Here is a 24,207-nt window from a genome sequence, read left to right as displayed (position 1 = left end):
AACAGATCTATGTCTAAAACTGTGTCCATCCTTCCACAAAGGAATTCCACTTTTAAGTAGCGATCCTGCAGAAATAATCAGAAAGGAATCAAACATTTCAGTACAAGAATGTTTATATAAGCATTACTTACAAACAGAAAAAGGGGAAACCGTCTAAAAATCCAACGGGGACACGGTTAGGCACGGAGTCGCCCTGGCATACAAACGACCTTCCTCACAATATGAGGAGATAAGCATATAAGTTAAAAAAAACAGAGGATATATAGCTATGTACATAGATAGGTTGATTTAAATTACTTAAGAAAATAAACGCAACACTAAGAAAGAGTGGAATAAAAGGCACTAGGCAGTGCCTTTGCAGATGATTTTTATTCTCTTCCTTATACTTTCCCTTATTTTCCCACTTTTCAACAATGGATATGTCTTATTATTTAAGATGGGGAGAAATTACATTTTAAAGTACCGAGGAGCCAAAAAAAAAATGTGAAGGGGAATAAAAGGTCCAAATTGCCAGATATACAACAAGTAAGTCATGGGGCTGTACATACAGCATGGGGAATACAGTCAATAATATTGTGACAGTGGCACAGTGTCAGATGGTCGCTGGACTTATGGTGAGCACTTCTTTACGTATGTAAAGGCTGAATAACTATGGTGTACATTTGAAGTTAATATAATACTGTATGTTAGCTATATTTTAATTTTTAAAAATTTAAAGAAAAAAATACTAACGAGCATTTTTCCATGGTAAAACTTGGGACTTCTCATGTTAATTAGAGTCTTGATCAGGGAATAGCATCCTCTCTCTAGAAGGAACTACGGTAATAACCTAATTAAGATAATGGGTAACTGAGTAGATAAAATGCTTAAGCCATTTGTTAGCCACAGATGGAAATGGAGCCTTCCAGAGCTGTGCCAAAGAGAGAGCAGTGTGGCATAACCAGGAATTCTCTGTAGCTGAAACCGAAGGCCATGTCTGGTCCCTGAGATGACTCTAAACCCTTTCTCACCGAGGATCATGGAAATACAGTAACAGCTAACAGGCCTGGTGGCGCTCCTACAAACACTAAGCACCTCTCGCCACGAGGACCGGTTTCATCGCTGCCGCCACCAGATGTGCGTTCCCTGGATCCAGTGGGAGAACTAGCTCCTCTGTCCCAGAGCCTACCGATTCTCCACCTTTTCATAAGCGGCTTGGCTCCCCGCCCACCCCCGCCCTGTGCTGTGTCTGCATCCAGACGACATCCTGACGACGATGCTCACACCACAGTGCACATCCCACTGTTCTGGGATGAGTGCCCCACGCTCATCTCAGGTCAGAAGGGAGAGTTGAGGAAATGGCCTTGGAAGTAGAGCAGAAAGACGAAAAAGAGAAACCAGGAGAGAAAAAAATCAGAAACCATGTGGTCAGTCCAAAAGAGCCAGGAGAAATCATCAAAGGAATAATAATAATTTTTCAGAACTGAAAAACAAGAGTTTCAGAATAAAATGGTCCATTGAAAGTCTAACACACCATAGAGGTTAAAAATGCATAAAGGGTGAAAATATGCAAATGGATATATTATAATGACCTCAATAAAATAGAATTATGGAAGACATAAATACTTTAATGGATACAACCATAATTTTTTTTAATAAAAAAGTAAAAGCCTAACACTAGGGTGAAAACACACCAAGACACATATCGTGAATTTTCAGAATGAGGCGGCGAGGAAAAAGAGTAAAGCAACCAGGTGTGTTTCCAGAGGGAGAAGAAAGAGATTAAGTACAAACAGGATAGACTGAATGTGTTGTAAGTTCTCACAGGAGTGCTGGAAGTTAGAAGAAATGGATCCATGCCTTCAAAATTCTAGGAAAGAAAATTCTTTTCATTCGAATACCCAGCTAAATGACTAATCCAGCGTTCAAGCAGAATCCATATCTTTTTAGACACACAGTACTTTAAGCAATTTTAGCTCTCAGCTACACTTTCTCAGGAAGCCAGTGGAGAAGATACTCCACCAAAATGAGGGTGTAACCTGGAAGAAAAAAGAGGGAACAAGAGCGAGAAACGGGGGACTCCTCTGGGCGATTCAAAGGGAATGACAGCTAAGAGCAGCTTTGAGAGCAGCCAGCTGACGGAAGCAGGCAGAAGGCTCCAAAACACTGAAGTTGATAAAGGACACCATATATCTCTTGAAAAGAGGTAAGATAATTGGCAGAGAGTTGGGGAATACTGAATTAGTGAAAAGTACCAAGAAAAAGATTGAGCCAATAATCCTGACAATAATTAATTTCAAAGAAACTAAAAGTTGGACAAGAAGTGTAATCTTTGTACATACTAGTCTTGAATTGTGAAAAGCTATCCCTGGTCATAAAAATGTAACCTAACCAAAACTATGACTCTACCGGGAGGACAGGGCAATGGGGGCTGGGCGTTTTAAAAGAGGGAGGGACGGTGAAAAGAGCTACTACATCCTCAACTTCATGGAAGGACATCACTAGATAATGCCCGAAATTTTAAAAATCAAGTAGTAGCAGGATAAATGTTATTTTAAGATGTGGAATGAAATGCCAAAAAAGAAACGGTTCACAGTTGAAAGTGTTTTCCTCTGGGGAATACAAAATCGGGAAGAGGGAAGGCTGACCCGGGGAACCAGGGTTTGTGCTTTGTTTTTGCTTTCAATTGGCATTAAGAAAATATGGCTTTACCTGTGCACATATATAACTTTGGTGAAAATAAGTAAGTTTTTAAATGTACGTACTTTTCAATCTACTGAATTAATGAATGAAAGCACACATTTGTGGTGTATATTTCATCAATCTTAGACACACTATTTTTCACATTTTAACATATTTGAAACTGGAAAGCACCTTATATTCATGTAGAATGTCAGCCAGGCAGCAGCTGAGATGTGAGACCTTGGCTGTTATTGGGGCGGCAGGGAGAGTGGGGGGAAGATTCTGCAATATTTCAGTCATTTAAGGACCATTTGAAGAATGAATGTAAGTTCTGGGTTTTGTGTGCAAACTTGCAGAATTTCATGCCAGCAGCTTGGAAGAAAATCCCAGAGATGACAGTGGAACGCTCTTTTTAGAAATGCTGCATCACAGGTGTTCTTGAGGGCACAGAAAACAATGGTGTGAGTTGTCCAAATTGACGGCTCCGAAATGAGAAGAATTAGACTTTGACTTTTTTCACTCATATTTATCTTTTTACATGCACAACTCTGATACAGGGGAACGGGGGACGCCTACTGGAGGCTGGGGGAGGAGGGTGCTGCTTGTGGGGCAGACCGCTCACTGGAGGCGCCCTGCAGCCCCTCCAGGATGAACCTGGACTCAGCTGGGGAGAGCGCTGAGCAGCTGCCTGCTATCTTGCTGCCTGCAGTGGGATGCAGTACCACGTTTCCCCGAAAATAAGACCTAGCCGGACAATCAGTTCTAATGCGTCTTTTGGAGCAAAAATTAAATAAGACTGGGTCTTATATTAATTTTTGCTCCAAAAGATGCATTAGAGCTGATGGTGCAGCCAGGTCTTATTTTCGGGGAAACACAGTAGGAGAGGGGCCAACAGAGGGAAGTACTGTTATCCAGAAAGGAACCCGGGCCAGATGACTGACAATTCTCAGCCTCTCTGGGTGACATAAGATGCCAAGTCAGACATGGCTGCGGAAAGTGAGGCACGGAGACATGGCTGAGTGTGCCCTGTTCAATCCTTTCCTGAAGCCCTGGAAGGTCAAAGGTCAAGTGCCCAACCACAAAGACCCTTTCAAGAGATCAAGGGTGTTCTTGTAGGTTTTCTTAATCAAACCAGAGGCCATGGAGAAGTTTGAGGGCACCGCCCTCCCACCACCCCAGCAGACGCTAGGACAGAGCAGGGTTATGGCGGACACCTCTGCGGACGTGGCTCTGTCTCATGGAGAGGGTGCCCCTGAAAGCCACGGATAGCCAATGGTTCTTGAGAAAATCATATCAGCAGTCACTGTGTCAGCTTAGATTGAAGGGACAGAGTACAAGATGAAAGAGGCTCCTGACAAGAGGCAGCTGACAGAAGTTCAACTGCAGACACCTGCTGCCTGCAGGAAAGGAAGGGAGGCTCAGAGCCCAAGGGCGCCCGCCGGGAGTGTGTTCCCAGGGCCTGAAACTTAACCACAGAGGCCCCGCTGGGTGAGTCTGGCTGGAGTTGAAAGCAGCCTTGGACCAGCGACTCCTTCTCACCATCCGTTTCCCCTTTCGACCAGAACATCTGTGACTGTCATCTAAGCTGCCCACCACTGCATGTTGGGAGCTGGGCAGACACCCTGTGCCTGGGTCCGCGGCCCACAGGTGGAGGAGAGGACTGTGCCCCTCCACTGTGGAGCTGCACAACCCAGGGGCCGCTCCACATCCGACCTACATTATTTGGACGATGAGACTTTGGACTTGAACTGATCCTCCAATGCGATGAGACTGGGGAACCTGCAGACGGGTGAGCGCATTTTGCATGTGGATGCAGATGTGACCCACAGGCCCAGAGAGCGGGCTGTGCTGTGCGGGCCGGGATTCTAAAATGCCCCGGTGACCTGCCCGCGTACAGTCCCCTCCCGGAGTGCACGTGGGCCCTGTGAATGGGTGTGAGAGCCCTCGCCGTGACTGTGTTCTGTTATGTGGCAAAAGAGGCTCTTGCAGATGTAATTGATTTTACTCATCGGCGCACTTTGGGCTCGCCATCATCCAGGTGGGCCTAAGCTAAACAGACGAACAAAGAGGAAGTCCGATTCGAAGCACCAGCGCCCGCAGTGACGCAGCGCTGCCGGCCTGTAGATGCAGGGGCCACGAGAAGGAAGGGGAGCAGTAGCCCCAAGACAGCAGCCAGCAGGGGACGGGACCCTAAGTCCTATGACCGCAAGGAACTGAAGTCTGCCAACAGCAAGGGTGAGCATGGACCTGGATCCTTCCCCAGCGCCTCCTGACTAGAACTCGGCCTGGCTGGCATCTTGGTTTCACCCTGTGAGACCCTGAGATTCCAGCCACAACACGCCGGACTTCTGACGCGCAGAACTGTGAGTTAATGGATGTGCTTTTATACGGCTAAATTTGTGCTAATTTGTCATGTAGCAACAGAGAACTAACACAGGCACGGAGGAGGAGGAGTCAGCACTGAGTGGGGAGGGCAGGAGGACTCCGTGATAGATAAGTTCATCTCATGTGAACTCATTTATGTCCATTAAGTCTAAGTGTCAGCAGGAAGAGAGGTGGCCCGTCCCTAAGACATGGCGGCCTAGCCAGGGCTGATCAGTTAACTTTGGACAAGGACATCCCTCGCTGAAAACAACTAAAACTGGTTGGGGGGAGGCATAAACAACAGAGAACGAAACTGTTAGGCCACGGTCCAGACAAAGGAGTATGTTGAGCACTTCTGGCCTGAAAACGTTGGCTGGTTCTGGGGAAAAATAGTGGTGTTGACAGAAGTCAAAGCCCTGGGCTTCCCCACGTTGGAGAGGCTAAAGGAGACCCTCCCCACACAGAGAGGAAAGTGCAGAAGAGAGAGTGAAGCAGACATAGCCTCACCCCCACCCCAGGGGCTGTGGGAAGAGCTGCCTTGGCACCAACCACAGTGGGGGCAGGGCAGAGTGCATGCTTCCATCGTATGGAGAACGGCAGGCACGTTATTACAGTCAGGATCTCGGCTTAGCTCTGGGAGAGAGACAGGGATGACGGCAGAGGGGCTTGTGCCCGGCTGGTTGTGCGTCCTCTGTGGCATTCCTCAGGGGTTTGCTCTGCAACGGTTTGTTCAACGTTCATATACGTGTTATACCCTATTCTACAAACGGGGAAATGGTTTGTTGTGGTCTAATGCGAGATGGAACTTCAGTGACATCTTTTCTCTCTATTTTTATGTGTGTGTGGTTCAAGTTCCTTAAGATGAACATATATTGTTATATAACCAGGAGAGAGTGACAACGCTATTCTGGTGTGGGCGGCAGAGCCGTCCCCGGCTTCCCACAGTGAATTCTTTCCAGTGACACTGTTCCCAGCCCTGCCTTGATCCCACTCCATGAGGTCCAGGCTCCCCCTCCAACTCTCCTCGGCAGCTACATTTCCTGAAAAATTGTCTGTCCACATACTTCTGACCCTCTTGGCTCCTGCTCACCCTTCGGTATAGCTATGAGACATTCCAGGCACATACAAGGGTACAAATCAGACAAAATAATGAGCGCGAATGTACCCACTCCCCAGCCGGGGAAGTAAGAAAATTTTACAGATATGGATGAGCACTGTCTCCTACCCAGGAAAAAACAGTGATTCTGCTTTGGGGTCCTAATTCCCATGCATCTATTTATATTTTTATCATATGGTAAGGATGGCTGGTATAGCCACACATTAAGTATCTCTGAAAAATATCTTTTCATTTTGCAATTGTTTTAAAACTTTAATGACATGGTTCCACGTGACATGTATCCTTATCCGGCTTGCTTTTTTCACCAGCATCATGTTAGTGGGATCCATCCATTTGCTATGTGTTTCTCTGGCTCATCCCTTTTCACTGCTGTATGGTATTGCATCGTAATATATTAAAATGGACCCATTTCTCCTGTTGATTGATGAGGAAGTCAGTCTCCAGGTTGGCCCCTAATGACCCCATATCCTGGTTGTCAAGGCCCTGTATAGTCTCCCCACACTCCCCCCAGTGAATGGAGCCAGTTTCACCATGAGAACATCATGGGAAGGGTGCTGCGTGACGTCCACGGTTAGTCAGGAAAGACGCTGTGGCTGGCGCCTTGCTATCCCAGGGTGCAGCCGGCAGCCGCGTCGTGAGCACACTCAGCCAGCCCTGGGGGGGGGGGGAGCAGCGGCCTCCTGCCAGCACCCAACTTGGTCTTGCCAGCCAACATCTCAGGTGATAAAGCACCCTAACATTCCAGGGATTCCTCCAGCCTGGTCGAGATGTGGCCTACATACATTTCTGGTTTGGTTTTCATACCTGCATTCATAAGTGAATTCGGCTCATGATTCTTTGTTATACTTTCCCTCTCTGGTTTTGGTATGAAGGTTATATTTGTTTCCTAAGATGTGTCTTCTTTTTCTGTTCTCTGGAACAGTCTGATGTGTAATAATGGAATAGTCGTGTCCTAGAATATTAGAAAGAGTTGGCCCATACAGCCTTCTTAGTGTTTTTGTGGTTTTACTTTGGTTTTGGTGGGTACATTTTCAATCTACTCATGCACTTTCTTTCAAGATTATAAGTCTATTCAGGTTTTCAATTCTTGAGTGAGTTTTGGGAGGTTACCTTTTTCTAGGAGATTGTCCATTTCATTGATAAGAGTGAACTGGCATCTTACAATGCTTACGAACCATAGAGCCGGGAGGACTAGGGGTGGAGCTGGGCCCCTTGTGAACTCTCTAGTCTTGACTTCCTATTGAACTCTGTGGGAACTTCCAGGGAACGGATGCGAATAAAGGGGGAAGCCATGTGGGCTTTTAACCTTTTTCCCACGTGGGTGGCCAGTGGGCAGACCGGCTGGCAAGTGTGCACGCACTCCTTGGTGATTCTGTTTCTTTTTGTTTTCCCAAATAAACTGTTTTCTTTTGGTGGATTATCTGGAGAATTATTTGGCCAGTCAATATCTAAGTTTTCAAATTTACTGGCATCAAGCTATCTATAAGATCCTTTAAAAATATCTCTACTGTATTTGTAGCTATATCCCCTTTCAAATTCCTAATTGTTTGTGTGTACCATCTTTATTTTCCCTCACCAACCTTCCCAGTTTTGACTCTTTTATTAGTCTCTTCAAAGAGCCTCCTCTTCACTTTATTGATCCTCTCTACTCCACATTTATTTTCCATTTCTTTACTTCCTGAACTACATTATTTCCTTTCTTCTGTCGTTGGATTTATTATATTCTTTTTTGACCTAATTATGTAGACAGGTAGCTCATTGATTTCCAGGCTTTATTATTTTCTAGTACACACGTTTAAAGTTAGGACCCTCCTCCTAATTCCACATTAGCTGCACCCCTCTCCCCACCACACACACACACACACACACACACACATTGCATTTTCATTACTGTTCCGTTCTGATGCACATCATTAAAGTCTCTTTTTTGACCCCTGAGTTATTTGGAAATGTCAGAACATGTAAATATGAGTGCTGTGCTAAGACACTGCTATCGTTCGTTGCCTTTCAATATCCATTCTCTCCTTCTTCCTAACGGCACGACGGTGAGGAATGATGTAATGTATCCAGCTGATTAAAAACTGCATTTGCCAGTCTCATAGCCACATGACTAAGTTCCGGTCAGTGAAAGATGAGGGAATGTCACTGCTGGGACTTCTAAGAAAGCTCCAGGGAAGGAGAACATAGTTTGCAGGGATACCTTTCCCCTCCCCTTTCCTCCCCCTTCCTCCCTTCTTCCTGCCTTAAATGGAGATGTGATGGCAGTGGCCCCACAATCATCCTGCACCTTGAGGTGACCTTGAAAATGGAAGGCATGAATGAGAATGATGGGGGCTGCAGGCGGAAGCAGCCTGGGTCCCTGGGGACCGGGAAGGCCACACCCTATCAGCCTGACCTTACTACCTCTGTAATGTGAAAGAAAATTAGCCTGTGTTGTGTCCTGGCCAAATGTGATTCCTAACTGATAAAGGGGTTTTTAAGATATCACTTTGGTGTTGAGTTTTTTAATTATAAAATATTTCACACATATGAACCATTTGGAACTCAGACTAAGGATAATGCGAACACCGTTTCATCTACCACCCAACCTGAAAAAAGTGGGATATGTCCAGTCACTGCGTTCTCACAGCCACCCTCCCTCCCCCTCCCCCCACCCACCCCACCAAAGGGAACTGCTGTTCTGGATTCTGTGTTTCACATCCCCTTGTTTTTCATTTTTAGTTATACCACTCATTTTTGTAATCCTAAATTATACGGTCCTACTTTGCTTGTTCTTAAACCCTACATAAATCACATCACACTGTGTGGTTTTCTGCCATTTTCTTGTTCCCTCAACATTACAGGATGGATCTACACTGATGCACGTAGCTACGGTCCATTTACTCTCACAGCTTCGTATTGTTTGCTGCATGAACACACCACGATCCAACCGTCCCCCATTTACCGGTATGTGGCTCACTTCAAGCTTTAGGCTGTTACAGAACACTGCTACAAACACCGATGCACTTGTCTCCTGGTGACCCAAGGAACAAAGTCTCTTCCCGACTTTTCTGACACAATGACATATATAGAGAATTATGGTAATGACATGGCACTGGACATAAACTAGAAGTTGTGCGGCGTTCTGCACATGGCTATCTGGGTGACCCACAGACTCGGGCCTCCTGCAGGGATAAAGCAACCGATTAGATCAAGCACATCACTGGCCCACAGCATGGTGGCAGAGACCTGCAAGGAGAATACATGAACACACGGTGTGGGCACGTCCACACTGCTAGAAAAGACCGAACTGTCTCCCCCAGGGACCAGAACAGTGTGCACTCTGAACGGCTCTGTGTTAGCGCTCCCATCCTCCCGATCTGATTACTGTTACACGTTATTTTTGAAAACAATACCTCTGCGGCCTTAATTCCTAGTCTCCTTACTACTAACGAGGTCGAGCGTCTGTTCCTGTTCGTTGCCCGTTCCTACCTAGTTCCTCTGCTGTGAAATGCTCTTCTTTTTCCCATTTTGTATTGGGTGTTTGATCTTTCTACACAGACTGTTTTCTGGCATCCTTAATGTAGTCTGGAGAGTAATGTCAGTTTTACGTGTTATGAAATCTTCTCCCCACTTATGACCTGTTTTCCATTTTCACCTTTCACTATGCATTATTTGATACAATTAAGCACCTTTGTCCATCAATCACTCTTTATGGTTTGGGCTTTTTTGTACCTTCTTTAGGAAATTCTTCCCTATGCTATTTGTTACTGATTTCTAACTTACTGTTCCGTAGTCAGAGAACATGCTCTATGAACCTGATCCTTAAACATGTTGTCTTACTTTCTGACCTACCATGGGGTTAATTTTTGTACATGCCCAATGCTTATTTGAGAAAATACACATTTTCTAATTGCTGGGTGAAGGGTTCTACAATAAATATCTAACACGTCAGGGCTGACAAACACCAGCTGGGAGGGATGGGTGACAAATCCAACCCTGGCCATCTGTTTCCGTATTGTCTAGGGCTGCTTTCACTCCACAAGGGCACTTAAGTAGTAAAGACAGAGACGCTATAGCCTCACAGAGCAGAAAGTATTCACTATCTGGCCCTTTATAGAAACAGTCTGCCAACCCCTGTTGTGCTCCAAACTGTTTCCCTTCTATTTTTTGTCTTTTTGGTATCGTGAATGAAAAAGCTGTTTTAAAATCTTCTATGACAATGACAATTTGGGCAATTTCTTTTAATCTTTGCTTTGTTATTTTATGTTGAGACTAGGTGCAAACCAGTTTTAAATTGTTTCATTTTCCTGGTGCATTATTTCTTCTATCAGTATTGCAGTGGTCCCTTTCATTCCTAGAAATTATTTTTGCTTTGAAATCTGTTTGGATGATACTGTTACATAACAGCTTCTTTTCATTAGTGTATCTTTTTTCCGTTCTTTTATGTCTTACATTTTGAGAGTGTCTCTCATACATAAAATAGCATACAGCTGGACTTAGTTTTTCTGTGGAATCTGACAATCTCTGTCTTTTAGTCAGGAAGTTTGGTCCATTTATTATATATAGTGACACATATATTTGGTTTCATTTCCACCATCTTAGATTGTATTTTCTTTTACATGGTATTTTCTATGCTTTACCCTCCCTTCTTTCTTTCCTGCCTTCTTTTGGATTAAGATTTTTTAACTCCATTGTTTTACCTTTATTGATTTGAAGTTTTAACCTTTCACATTTTCTCCTGATATAACATGAATTCTAAATTTAACAAAGTCAAAAAGTTCATCAGTGTCTTTACCCTCCTCCAGAACAATGGAAGAACATGTGAACTGTTAATGTCATATTTAAATCCCTTTGCTTACTTCTTTACTGTTTGTTTTTATTGTGTTTTTAATGGAGAAATACGTATGTTTTCAAAATAGCGCTTGAAAAATACACGGAGTACAGCTACTACAAAACAAAGCAAGCTCCATTCAGGAGACACTACATACATCATGTGAAAAAAAAATTCTGATATTCAGGTAATAAAAACTAGAATTAAAAAGTTCCAAGTTTCCAGCTTAGTAAAACAAGTGCAGTAACACAAAACATTTAATAAACTAATTTTCCCCAATGACAAGACTAAATTTATGCCTGGCAATTTCAACCTGACACCACAGCTACTGGAAATTCACAGGTACTGTGTACACATCACCTGATTTATGACTGTGGTGAAAGGGTAAGGTGACTGCACAGGGAAAAGATGTGGGAAACGGGAACTTGTGTACTAAATATCAGAAAGTAATGATGGAAAAGTCAATTACTGCATAGCCCCAAAGGAAAATGGTTATACTCCAACTTTGGGGAAATTAATCTGGAAGGATAGAGAAGGGATTTAAGAAATTATAGTTTACCATGAAAAATGCACATGTAAAAAGAAACACAGTTGGGGGAGGGGAGGAATCAGAACCCCACTAACTGGAAAACCTGTTAGGTTGGCTGTGTCCAGATTTAAAAAGACTTTTTTCATTCATTTACATCATGGTTAAGAAAGTATTATTCGTATTTTAAGAAACACAAGTATACCTTGTGCATACAAGCAAAGAGAAGAGGTGGGGAGACAAAAAGCTTTTTTGTTTTAGGACAAATAATTAAGCACATGAGAATATGGAGCTTTGTTAGCTCCAAGACAATGTTTGCTGTTTGATCGTGATCGCATGCACCATAAAACAATTCTACCAATAAAACCATGTCATTTCTTGATCATGTCCCATCAAAACCAAAGGATTACTAATTATTGTTTCAATGAGTTGACATTTCATTTTGAAGAGTTATGGCTACCTCACGGGGACTGAGCTAGGTGTACTTTTATGCTTTTTCTGAAGTAGAGTGCACCGCTGCACAATGGTATCCAATTTGAAGGTTAATAATGAAGAAAACACTTCAGGAAAAAAAACAAAATTCATCAAGCTGAAAACTCTAAAATGAGTTCTACTTTTCTAAAGTAATAATACACATAAAGTGCAGCATCAACATAAGGAGATCTGATCCCGATTTGTACTGCCAATTTTCCCCAATAACGCATCAAACATAAATCCAGTCCAGATGTGAGTCATGGGTACCAACATAACGGGAGGGTTTTTTCTCCCGTTTTCTCTGTAAATCATCCTTTGAAATACTTAATATAGTTGTTGTGGACATTAATAATCTGATGTGAATAACAAACAGTACTTCTAACTTCTGGTACTAACCTGGACTTCTGTTCAAGATTAGCCCAGTAAAAGAAGTTACCAAATAGGCCTAAGTATTTTGAGTTGTATCTAGTTTGGTACCCTTTATTCTCCTCCTTTAGCATCTGAAGACAACAGATTGAGTTGGCAGATATTATTTATGGACCCTTAAGTTTGTTTTTATCAAGTCAATCTGTTTTATTGAATTCTTGATAACAGGAATAGGATTTCCACGGAGAGCAGGGATATTGGAAAGGTCTGCACTGGATGTTTCCCGTGAGGCCAACAGAGAAGCTGCTGTGTGACTAGTTCCTGAGTTGTACCTGTCTCTTTTGAGGTTGTCTGTTCCTCTTCTATTTTGGCTTCCTTGGTCCTTTCTTCTGTATGAGGTGACAATTGTCCTCTAGACTCCTACTATAGGATTAGCTATGTTTGTTGCTGTGCTCCCTGAAGGCCTGGGTGGATGATTTACCAAAAGGGTTGAAGAAACAACTCTGGTGATGGTGGGCTTTGGTGGCAGAGACATGGCTGGCTGTGAGACACTCTGAGGGATGCTTTCCCTTGATGCACCCCCTGAGCTTTCACCGGGATTCACCTGTTGTGAGGAAACTTCAGTAATCTGCACGTTGGTCACAGATGCTGCCATTACAGCTGGGGCAGGACTGTTTCTGCCCTGAGAGCTGCCAGTCACTGGGCTAGCAGGTGAAGGCACAGACATGCCATTTTCAAGGTCTGCAGACAAGTCGAGGCTGCCATCATTCAAAGTTGTCAATCTGACATCCTCCGTTGAATGTGTTTTCTTTGTCTGAAGCACATGATTAGGTAGTAGCTGATGAAGTTCCTTTCTTCTTAAATGCATTGCAGCAATCTTCATGTCCATCTCAAACATCTTACTATTTATTGCTTGCCTGTAAACTGTATCTTTGAAAGACTGGATATCATAGGTGAGATCAATACTGAGAACTTCAGAATCTTCTGGCTTTTTTAACACTAACCCAATGACCCACATTGTACGAAATTCTTCCTTGTCAGGATTCTCTCTGGGTGCTGGAAATGACTGAGGATTCACATGTGCCAGTGTAATAAATTCATTCTTCTCCAAGCTTCCGACCAGGATTCGGATTTTTGATTCCACCAAGCCTACCCATTCTAGATGTTGTTTTTCTGTTGGTGCACTTGCTAGAAGTACAATATAATGCTTGTATTTTTGAAAGAAGCTTGGAGCTTCAAAAAGTTTGGACCACTCTGCCCTACTCAGCAAAATCTCATGTGTGATAGCAAGCCCTTGTTTAAACTCCTCGATCATGACCATTCTTGTTGAGACAGACACGTTGTATGTGGAGTTCTGCTGTGGGTATGCTGGTGTAATTATAGGCATAAGATGGAATCTATCACTGGGATTTACTCTTGGGTCCCAAACAGGCAAATTAAGATTTCGTTCTTCAGGCTCTTTCAGTAGTACTGGATTTGGCCATTCCCATTCAGAAAATACCAAGAAAAACTTACGTACAAGAGTTGACGCTACTGCATTTGGATAAAGCTGGCAAGTTCTTGCTACTAGCATAGCCCAGGAAACACCTCCTAGGAAGCCTAATATATTGGAATAGATATTGTGGCATTTAGCCCACAATCTGATAGCTCTGAGAGTTAACCTGAAGTTATCGATGTTTGGTACTAGATGTAAGATTTCATCGGTTACCCGGCAACCGTTAAGGCTTCTTATGCATCTAATATCTAAATTTTTAAGCAGACTGTCATCTCTTAGGTCCAAATCTTCTGGAATAGTCTGCAGTGCTAATCTTGCAAACAAAATATCAATCTCTATACCACCAAAACACAGTTTGATAACTGGTACAAATGCCTCCTCAACCGCCCTTAAATCTTTTACTTCTTCATGTAGTTTCAGTTTTTCATAGAAGGAGGTGAAAAAGTCGCTTCGGTCGACGTGTCTTGGTGCAACGCACAACGCATCTATATCCGTACCTTTCGTATGCACGCCTAATCTGTAAGAGCCGAATGTAAAGATTTTGCCTCCAACATTTTCAATTACAGCTGGTGGAAGACTTTTGCTTTCACTGATTTCTCGTATCCATTCCTTTACCAGATTATTTAATTTTTCCAAAATTAAAATCCTGCGCTGCAGTTCTTCTTCCTCTTCCAAAACCCCAAAGGGCTTCAGGGTTTCAATTAATTTCTGAGTAAGTATGCAGTCTGTCTCCTTGGGGGCTGCTAAACTGATAGGGGACGAGATGCCACAGTGCTTGGGTGGCGACGGGGTCTGTTGTGTTCCAGGGGTTGTCACCGGAAATGGCATCATCTCTAGCGTTGGCCCCGCCAAGCCACGTACCCCGCCACCGCGACCTCCGGGACCACCGCCCAGGTCATGATCCGCTGAGGTGGGAGGGGCGGGGCTCCTACCAGCCCGGGTCTGACCCTTTCCCGCTTCTCTCCCGCCGCTTCAAGCGCCTCTCCACCGTCCCCTGGGCCCCAACATGGCGCCCGGGCCCTTGCCCTGGCGTTCTGGAACAGCCACGCACACCGCACACGTCAGGGCGCATGCGCGCTGCGCAGAGCCTCACGGGGATTGTAGTTTCCAGGGGTCCGCTGCGGGCTTCAGGCTGGGGGGTGTGGGCCTTGGTTTGGGGCCTTGTTTTCACTGTTTTATATGTTTACCCTGACTTACCATCTATTTCCTTGCTCGCCATTTCTTCTTACATCTCAGATCTACTTCCTCTCCAGGGGCATCTTCAGGTGGCCTTCCACCTAAGACCCATTCTTTAAAAATCCCTTTACAGTAAGGGTCTGTGGTGGGAAGCAGCTCCCAGTGGGTCCTTTGTGGCCCCGTGCCTGGATGATGCTTTAGTCAGGACTGCAACTCCAGGCTGACGGTTCTGTTTTCTTAATGCTTTAAAGGGCCTACTTGTTGTGTGCTGGTTTCTACAGTTCCTGTTAAGGAGTCTGCAGTCAGGCTAACCTGCTACTTGCCTGTCTTTCCTTTTTGGCAGCTGTAAAAATCATGTCTGTCCTAGTGTCCTGTATCAACATTAAAAATAAAATAGCCAGTTATTTTACCAGCAACGATGAGTTCATTCAGGAATGGCAGAGGAATTACAATTCCGGACATGCAAGCTATGGCAAACCAAGGTAAATCTGGAGAACAAAGAAGGGGAACTTTAGGAGAGAAAAAGGAGAGAGTTGGGAGGGAATGTTATAAGCAAAATGTCCACCGGAGGAAACCAGGAAGGAGTTCAGGGGCTGGAAGTGCAGTGGCTTCCCACTGGCTGAGTCATGGCGGTTTCTCGTCGGCTGGGTCTGTCGCTAGCCAAGGAGAAAAACCTTCCTTCCTCCTGCTGGGGTAGTAAAGTAAGCTTCTCGCTGTCCAGATGTGTGAGGGAAGCTGCTTCCTGTTGTAGGCTGTACAATACGGTGAGTGGTAGTGCGGTAGAGCCCACTTCAGGGCTTCCCGACTCCCTTTTAAATGCGCTTTCCTTTATTTTCACACCTGCAATACCACCACTAGGTAGCAAGGGATAAATTCCTTTTTATTTATCTTACACAGGATACACTGTGATTCCTAAATGTCAAGCTTTTCATTTCATGACTTCCAGAAGAGTCTCAGGCATATTCTTGCCATATGTTTTCCCCACCATTCTCTTGATTCTCTTCATGTAGACATGTGATAGACCTTCTCATTCTGTTCTCCATGTCTCAAACCATGTTTCTTTCTGGGTGATGACAGATCCACCTCTCAGTTCTCTAATTCTCTCTTCAGTGGTATTCAGTCTGCTGTTTAAGCCATCACTAAAGTATCCCTTTAAATGCTTATATTTTTAGTACTATATTAGAAGCATTATCTTGTTCTTTTCCAAATCTTCCCTGCCTTTTTGGATGACATTCTGTTCTTACCTGTTTTCTTTCTGCCTTTTATATTGCTTTAAACATTTTAAACATACTTACTCAACATTCTGTAACAAATGGTCTTAATTCGTAATGTTCTTGAGGATCTGATTGTACAGCTTGTTTTCTACTGGCTCATTTAGAGTGGTATCACTTCATGTGTCTCATAATTTTGGATTGTGAGTTCATCTCTGGTAAGGCTTGGGATGCATGTGTGAAGGACGTGTCCTTCCAAAGAGGATTTGTTTTGTTTCTCTCAGTTGTCCTTGTACACTACCAAATTATGTACACTGTAATTTCTTATCCAGGGATTATCCAGACCATATAAGTAGTGCAGTTTTCAACCCCAAACACATAAGAGAGGATGAGTAGTTTTCAATTCTAAGGAAGAGTCTTTAGGTTTCCCTAGCAGAGCCCAGGTAAAGAAAGATAAGTCTTTGTCGGCTCCTTTTACCAGGTGGCAGATTCCATCTTTTCATTCAATGCATCACACTTCAAGAGTTCCCACTATATTTGGGGGAAGCGGGTCTCAGTTCCAACTTCCTACCTCTACAGGTCCAAGGCTCTATGTCTCTTTCTTGGGCAGAAACTTAAACTTAAGTTTCTTGGTTTCAAAGACCAGAAAATGCCCCCAGTTATGTTCTCTCCCTGTGTTTTCTGTGTGAAGCACTGAGCATCTCCCTTCGGAGGCTCCTTATATACCATGACCAGAAGCCTCCCAGGAGGGGGAGGCCGCAGGTGGGCACCACCAGCTCAACAGAATAGGCTGTTAAATAGCCTTCAGTTTCACAGAGAGACACAGTTTCACACTGTGAAACTGTGTCTCTCTGTGAAACTGAAGGCTGTTTTCTTTTCCCAATCTAAGCAGTGAGTCAAAGGATGAAACTGGCTGTGAGCAACTAATCATTCAACTTTGTCCTCTTTGAATTAAAAATCCTCAAAAATGTATTTTTAGTTCAATTTTCTAGTTTTAGACTGATGAAAAATAGTTGGGGTTGTTTTACTCTTTACCAAACTACATAAAATAAACATATCCCACAATGATTCTATCATTGAGAATATACTCAACAGAAGTCTCACTCAAGACTCAAGAAGCAGTTACAACCCAGATAAAAACAACTCAGATCTCCTCCTCCATCCTGAGATAAGAGTTATTAAAAATCAGATTCATGGTGGAAGAAAACAATGTCAAAAGAAAACGACCACAGCGAGGTTAAAGGACATGTGAGGCCAGGATTTGAGTAACACAATTTGCAGGGGGAGCCTGATCATCCCTTTGTCACCAGGTGTTCAGGCCCCGTCTGCCTGTCCATGGGTGACAAGGTGGGAAGACGACACACAGCCTGGGGTGCTCAGAGATAACGCATCTGCCACTGCTGGCCACTCCAGCTGGGCTTGGAGGAGAGGAAGAGCTGGCACGTCGCACTGGCAGGTACCAGATTAGGTGCCTAATCGCTGAAGCCACACCTTGCACGAGTAGACAGCATGCCGTCGGCATACCACCCTCCTACCTCCCTGTCCCCATTCCCCCTGCAAAGAAAACGGATTGCAGCTCTGGAGTCCTTCATGACAGGAAAGCCGGGACATACAGAGGAGCTTACTCCTCTAACCTGCATCAGTCCTCACCAGGCATTTAACGAGCACCTACTGTACACCAGATACCGCACAGACACCTGAAGGGCAGTGAGTCACAGCCCAATGGCTGATGCAGAGATGTCTCTGCCTGGCCTGCAGAGAGAACCAGAAGTTGCACTGGCTTTAAAAATGGCTTTAGAAATGCTCTAAACTGCCCTTTCTCTGAAGAGGGGACCCAAAGCAAAGCAGGCCCTGCTTCCCAGGAGCAGACCATGCCTCGCCTCTGAGGGCCACGAAGGCCACAAAGAAGTCCACAGGCCCAAAAGGAAGCTCCACTCGGGACCCTCCTCAAGACACTGGCTTTTCGTGGCACCTCAAGTCCCTCAGAATGCCCCAGGAGAGGCATGTCATCTAATGGTCACAAGGGCGCACAGCCACTGGCCCCAACAGAGAGGTGCTGGGTGTGACTGATAGACTGAGCTCAACCAAACTGAGTCCAGGCTGCTGGGTCCATTCCGTGGTTCCCAATCCTGGGCCAGTTTGCCCCCAGGGCACTAGCAGTGCCCACAGACATTTCTGGTTACCACAGCTGGTAGGGGTGCTACTGACATCTAGTGGGTGGAGGTCCAGGGCGCTGCTAAACACCCTACACCACTATTGGCCCAAAATGTCCATGGAACTGAGGTTGAGAAATCAGCTAAATCCACTTTTCCATCCTGGAAACACAAACAAACCCTTCCCTCGCCTTTCCCAAGCCGTTGACAAAAACCACATGGCCCGGCAGCAGCCCTCCCCAAAGGGAGCATAAGTCATTATTGTCTTTATCTCAGTGACAGGACCCAGAGCCCTCTCCACGTGGCACTGGTCCTAAATACCAGCCTGCTGGCAAAATGCAGCGAGAGCCGCTTTGCAGCCCCACCTACACCAGCCGCCTCGCTCCCAGAACGGATCCACAATATTTTGATACTCTGGAAATCAGGGGGAAGCTGGCAGCTGGGAAAGGCAGTATTTATGGAAAACAAAGCGCCCGAGTGCCCGAGCGCATCGCTATGGGGGCATGACAGTGGCCCCATGGTGAAGGAGGAGGGGTGGACTCTTATTTCAGTACCTCAGGGAAGCGTCCGGCACACCGACTGTCCCTACTTGAGTCCCCGGGGAATCCCAGTGAATGTGCAGGAGACTGGCGTGGGGTGGGCTCCCAGCACCGGTGCCCACGCCCAGCAGCTGTGCGCCGTGGCTCTGGGTAAGGCCTCACTCTGAAAGCAGCACAGCCAGGGAGCCCAACTCACTGGCAAGCAGGTGAGTCTTTTACTGTGGGGTGAATAACTGGGACGTGGACATCACCGGATGGTGTTCAGGAACCCGACGCCCGGGAAGGCCAGCATGAATTCCATTCACACACACTTGTGCATGCGCACGCACACACATACAGGCAGTCCCTTCCCTTTCTCACTACTCTTTCCAGAAGACGTAGACTATGTGCTGACTGAGGGAGGAGGACGACCCCACCTGTTCTTTGGGGAAAGAATGAAGGGACTTGAGTGCCTGCAGCAAGTTATGTACTCAGCGCTCTCAACACTGAAGCCCCCACGTCCGCAGCCGTTGGTTCCACCACAGCAAAAGCCACTGCACAGCCTCACAGTGACAGACACACAGGCCGGTGCTGGGCGCCCCTTTCTAGAGGACAGGCAGGCACTGTGGCACCATCAGCATCCTGGGAGCTCATCACAGGAAGGAGGTAAGGAGCCTCCTTCCCCTCCCTGGGGGTACGTGAGGCAGGGACGTGAGCAGAGGGCAGACAGGTGACCCCAGGATCCTCTCGTCAAACAATGTGCAGTCACCAACCATCGACCGACACCCCTTCCTTCCTCACTTCTGAGTCCCAGCGCCTTTGAGTCTCTCCATGGTTCCCACTGTTGGTGAGGATGGCAGGGGAGACTCTGGGCCACTTCATCTGCCACCAAGCAGGTCTCAGGAAGCGTGGACAGGTCACGGCCCAGCTCCCTCAGGCCGTACACTTAGGAGAGGTGGTGAGACGACCTCAGAAGTCGGGTAGAGGGCTGTGAGGGAGGCCACTGGCCGGTCCACAGACACGCAGCAGTCTGCACGGGGGAGCAGCTCAGTGTGTGCGCGTGTGGGAGTGTGCACACACTTCTGTGTCCACATACCCATGCGTCATCAGAATGACCAAGCCAAGACGCTAACTCAAAGGTTCTGGTCTCTGGTCAGCTTTGGAGCAGGCCTCTCTGAGCCGTGTGCGTCTGTCCCCGGGCTGTCCTCAGCTGGCCCCTTCATGTTTCTAACAACAGAAGCAAGTGTGCCTGCCTGGGACGCCGTCTTCATCGCCGCACTGTCTTCAGTGTCGCCAGCGAGGCAGACAGCAAGGCCGGGGCACAGAGTGCTCAGACCTCACCCAAAGTGGGAGGCCTGCAAGGAAGGCTGCCTCCCTGGGGTCCGGGAAGCCTGTTCCAGGAAGGTAACACAACCCACTTCCCGCCAGAGAAGTGTGTCAGTGAGACCAGCTGGTTCAATAGGCTCTTTATTGGAAAGATTTCGCAAAACCACCACCAAGTTGAATAGGCTGTGCGCAACGGGCCTTCTCTTGCCTCAACTACTGTAAAAGCAACGGGTCTAAAAGGGGTTGGTAAACAGAAGACAGTCTCACTTCCCACAGGTGGCATCTGGCCCCCACGGTCCCCCTCCAGACATCACCTGTGCGACACAGAGCAGGCTTTCCAGGGCTCAGGGACCTTCAGGACAGGCAGGGCTGGCCCCCAGCCCACGTGCTTTTTGCTCCCATTCAGCAGAGAAAACATTAAACAGAACAAAGACCTTGAGCTTCACCCACACACCGGCCCCTTACAGGTGGGCCTGGCCTCAGGGACATCTTCTAGAACGAGGAGGAGAAGGATCCAGAGTCCTCTGGGGCATGGCCAGGAGGGTCAGGAGGAGATACCAAAGCCCTGAAGTGGGGCCAGGGAGTGGGGGACTCAGGGGCGCTGGTCCGAGGAGACTCAACAACAGCAACAACTTCACTACACATTGGCCTGCTTTTTGTTATCCCAGGTTCCAACCCTAACAAAGTCAGTGATAAAATCCAGCTCCATGTCAAAGGACGCTCCGCACCCCGTCCTGGGCACACCCCTGACTGCTCACGCACAGGAAGTATTCAGCGTAATAATAATATCACACAGCTGGGATTTCCTGAGCAGCGTGCCAGCTCTGTGCTAAATGCTGTATACACATCATTTCATGAACCCCCATGACTGGGAGAGTCGTGCCCCCATTCTCCAGATGTGGAAACTGAAGCCCAAAGAGCTGAAGCAATTTGCCTAAAGTAACAGAGGGTTGCTGCCGCCCAATGCCAACCTTGACACCACTGTCACTGTGAGACACGGTGGTCCGGCTCAGGCCCAAGGGACCCCAGTGCCTGGGAGTTCCACCCCTCCCCCCAAACCACCGACTTCACACACCAAGGGTGCAAGGTGGGCTCCCCGGGGATGCACACAACTCATCCGCAAAGGCTCCAAGGCCGCTCCCACCCTGGAGCATCACGGAATCGAGTGACAGGTCTCCTGAGGCTGTTAAACGTCCTTCTACCCTGGGCCACATAAGATAATTCACTTGGTCATGTAAAGCCACGGTTTTCTACAGGAAACTATGACAAAGTCAAATGTGATCTGAGATACATTTAAGTCTTTTGACATTTAGAAAAAACTTATGTTTTGTTTCACTTGCCTATTAAGATAATCACTTCTTCCCACCAATTGAATCATAGGCAACCACAGAGCAGTGTCCCGCCGGCCACGGAGTCCCCAGCCCCAGGGCAGGGGCTCGGAGCTGCCCGCTGCTCCTGGCACTCCTCAGGTGGACAATAACCTTCTCGGCGGGGCCGTCGCCAGCACGGCCTCCCGCCGCCCGGAGCCCCCAGCCCATGCAAACCCAAACGCACCCGCACCTCTGCAGACGCAGCTTCCTTCACCTCTCCAGTGCATCGCGCCGCGGGCTCCCGGGGCTCCCGTAATGCGCCTGCACCTGCATTGGACTCATTGCTCCCTGCAGCTAATGACACGATGGCCAGAGACGTGGACAACGGTCCTCACACAAAAGGAAGACTCTGCCGTCCCAACACGGCGCGACTGCCTGCCCAGGAGCCACAGAGAAGCCGGCAGGCGTCCTGCCATGCACACCAACTACAGTCTCAAGACGGCCACAGTGAAAGGGGTGGATTTAAGAGGAAGTCCTCAGACATGTGACAGGGGCTATGCCTGTCCTCCTCCAGAGCAAACACATCTTCCCATTTGTCCCCCGGGAAGAGCCTGCCTCTTGCCTTTCCATCGTCTCCTGCTAGCCAGCCCCCTGCTTTGCCTCCTCCCCTCCCGTCCTCACCTGCCGTCATAGTGTCCACGTCCTTGGCTGCCAGCTCTTCCACGTCCGACCTCTTTCTCAGCTCAAACCTCCGGGACAAGCCTTCTCGGGGTTTCCATAATTCCTGGATCAAGAGGGGTTTCTCGTTGTCCCCAAACACCCGAAAGCATTCGGCCTGCCACTGCTGCCCGTGGCCACGGGCCTGGCCCACCACGTCGCACAGCACATACTGGCTGGCGCACTCGGGGCTCAGGGCATAGCGCTCCAGGGCCTCTTTCACCAGCTCGTGGGCGCTGGACGTGCCGGTAGCCAGGACACTCTTGTAGTGGGTGCCCGTGCAGACGCTGTCCCCAAACACCTTCAGGACCCCAGGTGCTGAGAGCTGGGTGGAGAGCTCCGCGGGGTCGTCGCTGGCGCCCAGGTTAGCGAAGGTGGTGTCCAGGTCACGATATTTGTGGCTCAGCGTCCGGGACAGCATGCTGGACAACAGCTGGCTCTGCCGCTTCAGCTTGCTCTTGGTGGGTGGAGACATGACGAAGTGGGTCCCATAAAACATGGTGGGCCAGTCTTCATGGGCGAGGACTGTGGGCTCAGCCGGCAGTGAGGAAAAGGCCGTCTCCTGGGAGGAAATGGAAGGTGGATCAGCATCAGCCATCAGGAGCAGCAAGAGCCAATGAGGCTCACGTGACTGTCACCAGGCTTCACAGACCATGTAGGGCCAGCGCCCCAACGGAGGCAGCAGGCATGCCGCCCTCTGCTAGTCCCCACAGAGCACCTGAGTGAGGATATGGCTGAAGCCGGCGGGGACCACAGAGGACAGAGCAGGTGGGAATGCGCTGAAGTGCCCTTCAAGGAAAGCCACCACTAGGAAGCATGATGAGGTCACCAAAAGGTAAGACACACGACTGCAGGGTTCCGACGTGTGGGACGCGCTGGGCACATGCAGGCCGCGGTGGGCAGCCAAGAGACAAACAGTGGCGGCCCATGGGCACGAGCTGCACTGCAGGGCGGGACTTGTGGGCTCCTTCACCACATCGCACCCAAAGAAAAGTAATAAACAATGGAGAGTACAACGTGCCAATCTCCCTGACCGCAATCGCTTCTGCACCACAGCCTGTGACACGGGAAATTCATCGCAAACAAGTGGAACGAGGAAAGCGGGCCAAGTTGCAGCCCCATGAACAGTGAAAAGCGGCCAGACATTCCAAACACAACCCCCAGCACTCTGCTCCTAGGTCACCGCTCCTGGCTTGGAGGAGCCGTGTCCCTCGGACGGCAGCACTACGGTGTCCACACAACCATAGTGGACACAACAGGGCTCTTCCAGAACCAGGGAGGCATGACTGGAATGTATGCATTCCGCCCACCACGTCCTGCCTGGTATTCGGACCCTGTCCAGGCCACAGATGCCGTCTTGGTGGGGACATTAGGGAACAGCTCCCAGACGCTTCAGGGTGTCATACAATCATCATTCTAGTGCTCTTGGTGCTCCGAGCGCCCAGATTCTAAAGAGACAGTTTATCAGGCACCCCCAGATTCTGTGGGAGCAGGAGGGCATGGCCAGGGAAAGGTGTCTCTGCTTCTTAAACATGAAAACTCTACACCAAGTTGACTCAGGGCGAAAAACAGCACACGTTGCCTATGACACCCCACTTCTATGCTTGTGTCCTCACCAGAGACAAAAGCAGACAGACCAAAGAAGAAAAGCCCATTTTCTAGAAGCCTCTGGAAACAGTGCCCAGGTCCCAGTGAGGACCTGGCAGCAGTGGACACCTGCCACTGTGACAAATGTCAGCACTAAACTCAGCTGACGTCAACACTTTCAGTCGAGACTCCCTTGTGGCTCCGCGGGCACTGAAGAAGGCTTTCTGGGGAGTGAAGGTGACTGCTGGAGACAGGAGAAGGCAACTAGGGAGCCCCCAGAGAATAGGGCCCACACTGAACCCAAGGCACACAAACAGTGAAACCATCCAGGCCGCCCGCACTGACACCGACCTGCGTTTCCTCTAGAAATCTACCCAGGCCTAGTCGTATCCT

At 47.5% G+C, this 24,207-nt stretch overlaps 2 protein-coding genes across 2 annotated transcripts in view; both read right to left on the bottom strand.

The window, feature by feature from the left end:
* Nucleotides 1–24,207, bottom strand: part of RADIL (Rap associating with DIL domain) — a 50,966-nt gene that overhangs the window by 24,018 nt on the left and 2,741 nt on the right. Inside the window, exon 2 of the mRNA XM_033096014.1 lies at nucleotides 22,192–22,789. Coding sequence (XP_032951905.1) covers nucleotides 22,192–22,726 — 535 coding nt within the window. The 5' untranslated portion in view covers nucleotides 22,727–22,789. The remainder of the gene's footprint in view (nucleotides 1–22,191; nucleotides 22,790–24,207) is intronic.
* Nucleotides 12,734–14,829, bottom strand: PAPOLB (poly(A) polymerase beta). Its single transcript, XM_033096013.1, has one exon. The coding sequence runs from the start codon at nucleotides 14,645–14,647 to the stop codon at nucleotides 12,734–12,736; it is 1,914 nt and encodes a 637-aa protein (XP_032951904.1). The 5' UTR covers nucleotides 14,648–14,829.

The sequence above is a fragment of the Rhinolophus ferrumequinum genome, chromosome 24 (assembly GCF_004115265.2).
Source record: "Rhinolophus ferrumequinum isolate MPI-CBG mRhiFer1 chromosome 24, mRhiFer1_v1.p, whole genome shotgun sequence".
NCBI classification, from domain to species: Eukaryota; Metazoa; Chordata; class Mammalia; order Chiroptera; family Rhinolophidae; genus Rhinolophus; species Rhinolophus ferrumequinum.
This window is presented reverse-complemented; position numbering and strand designations above follow the sequence as displayed.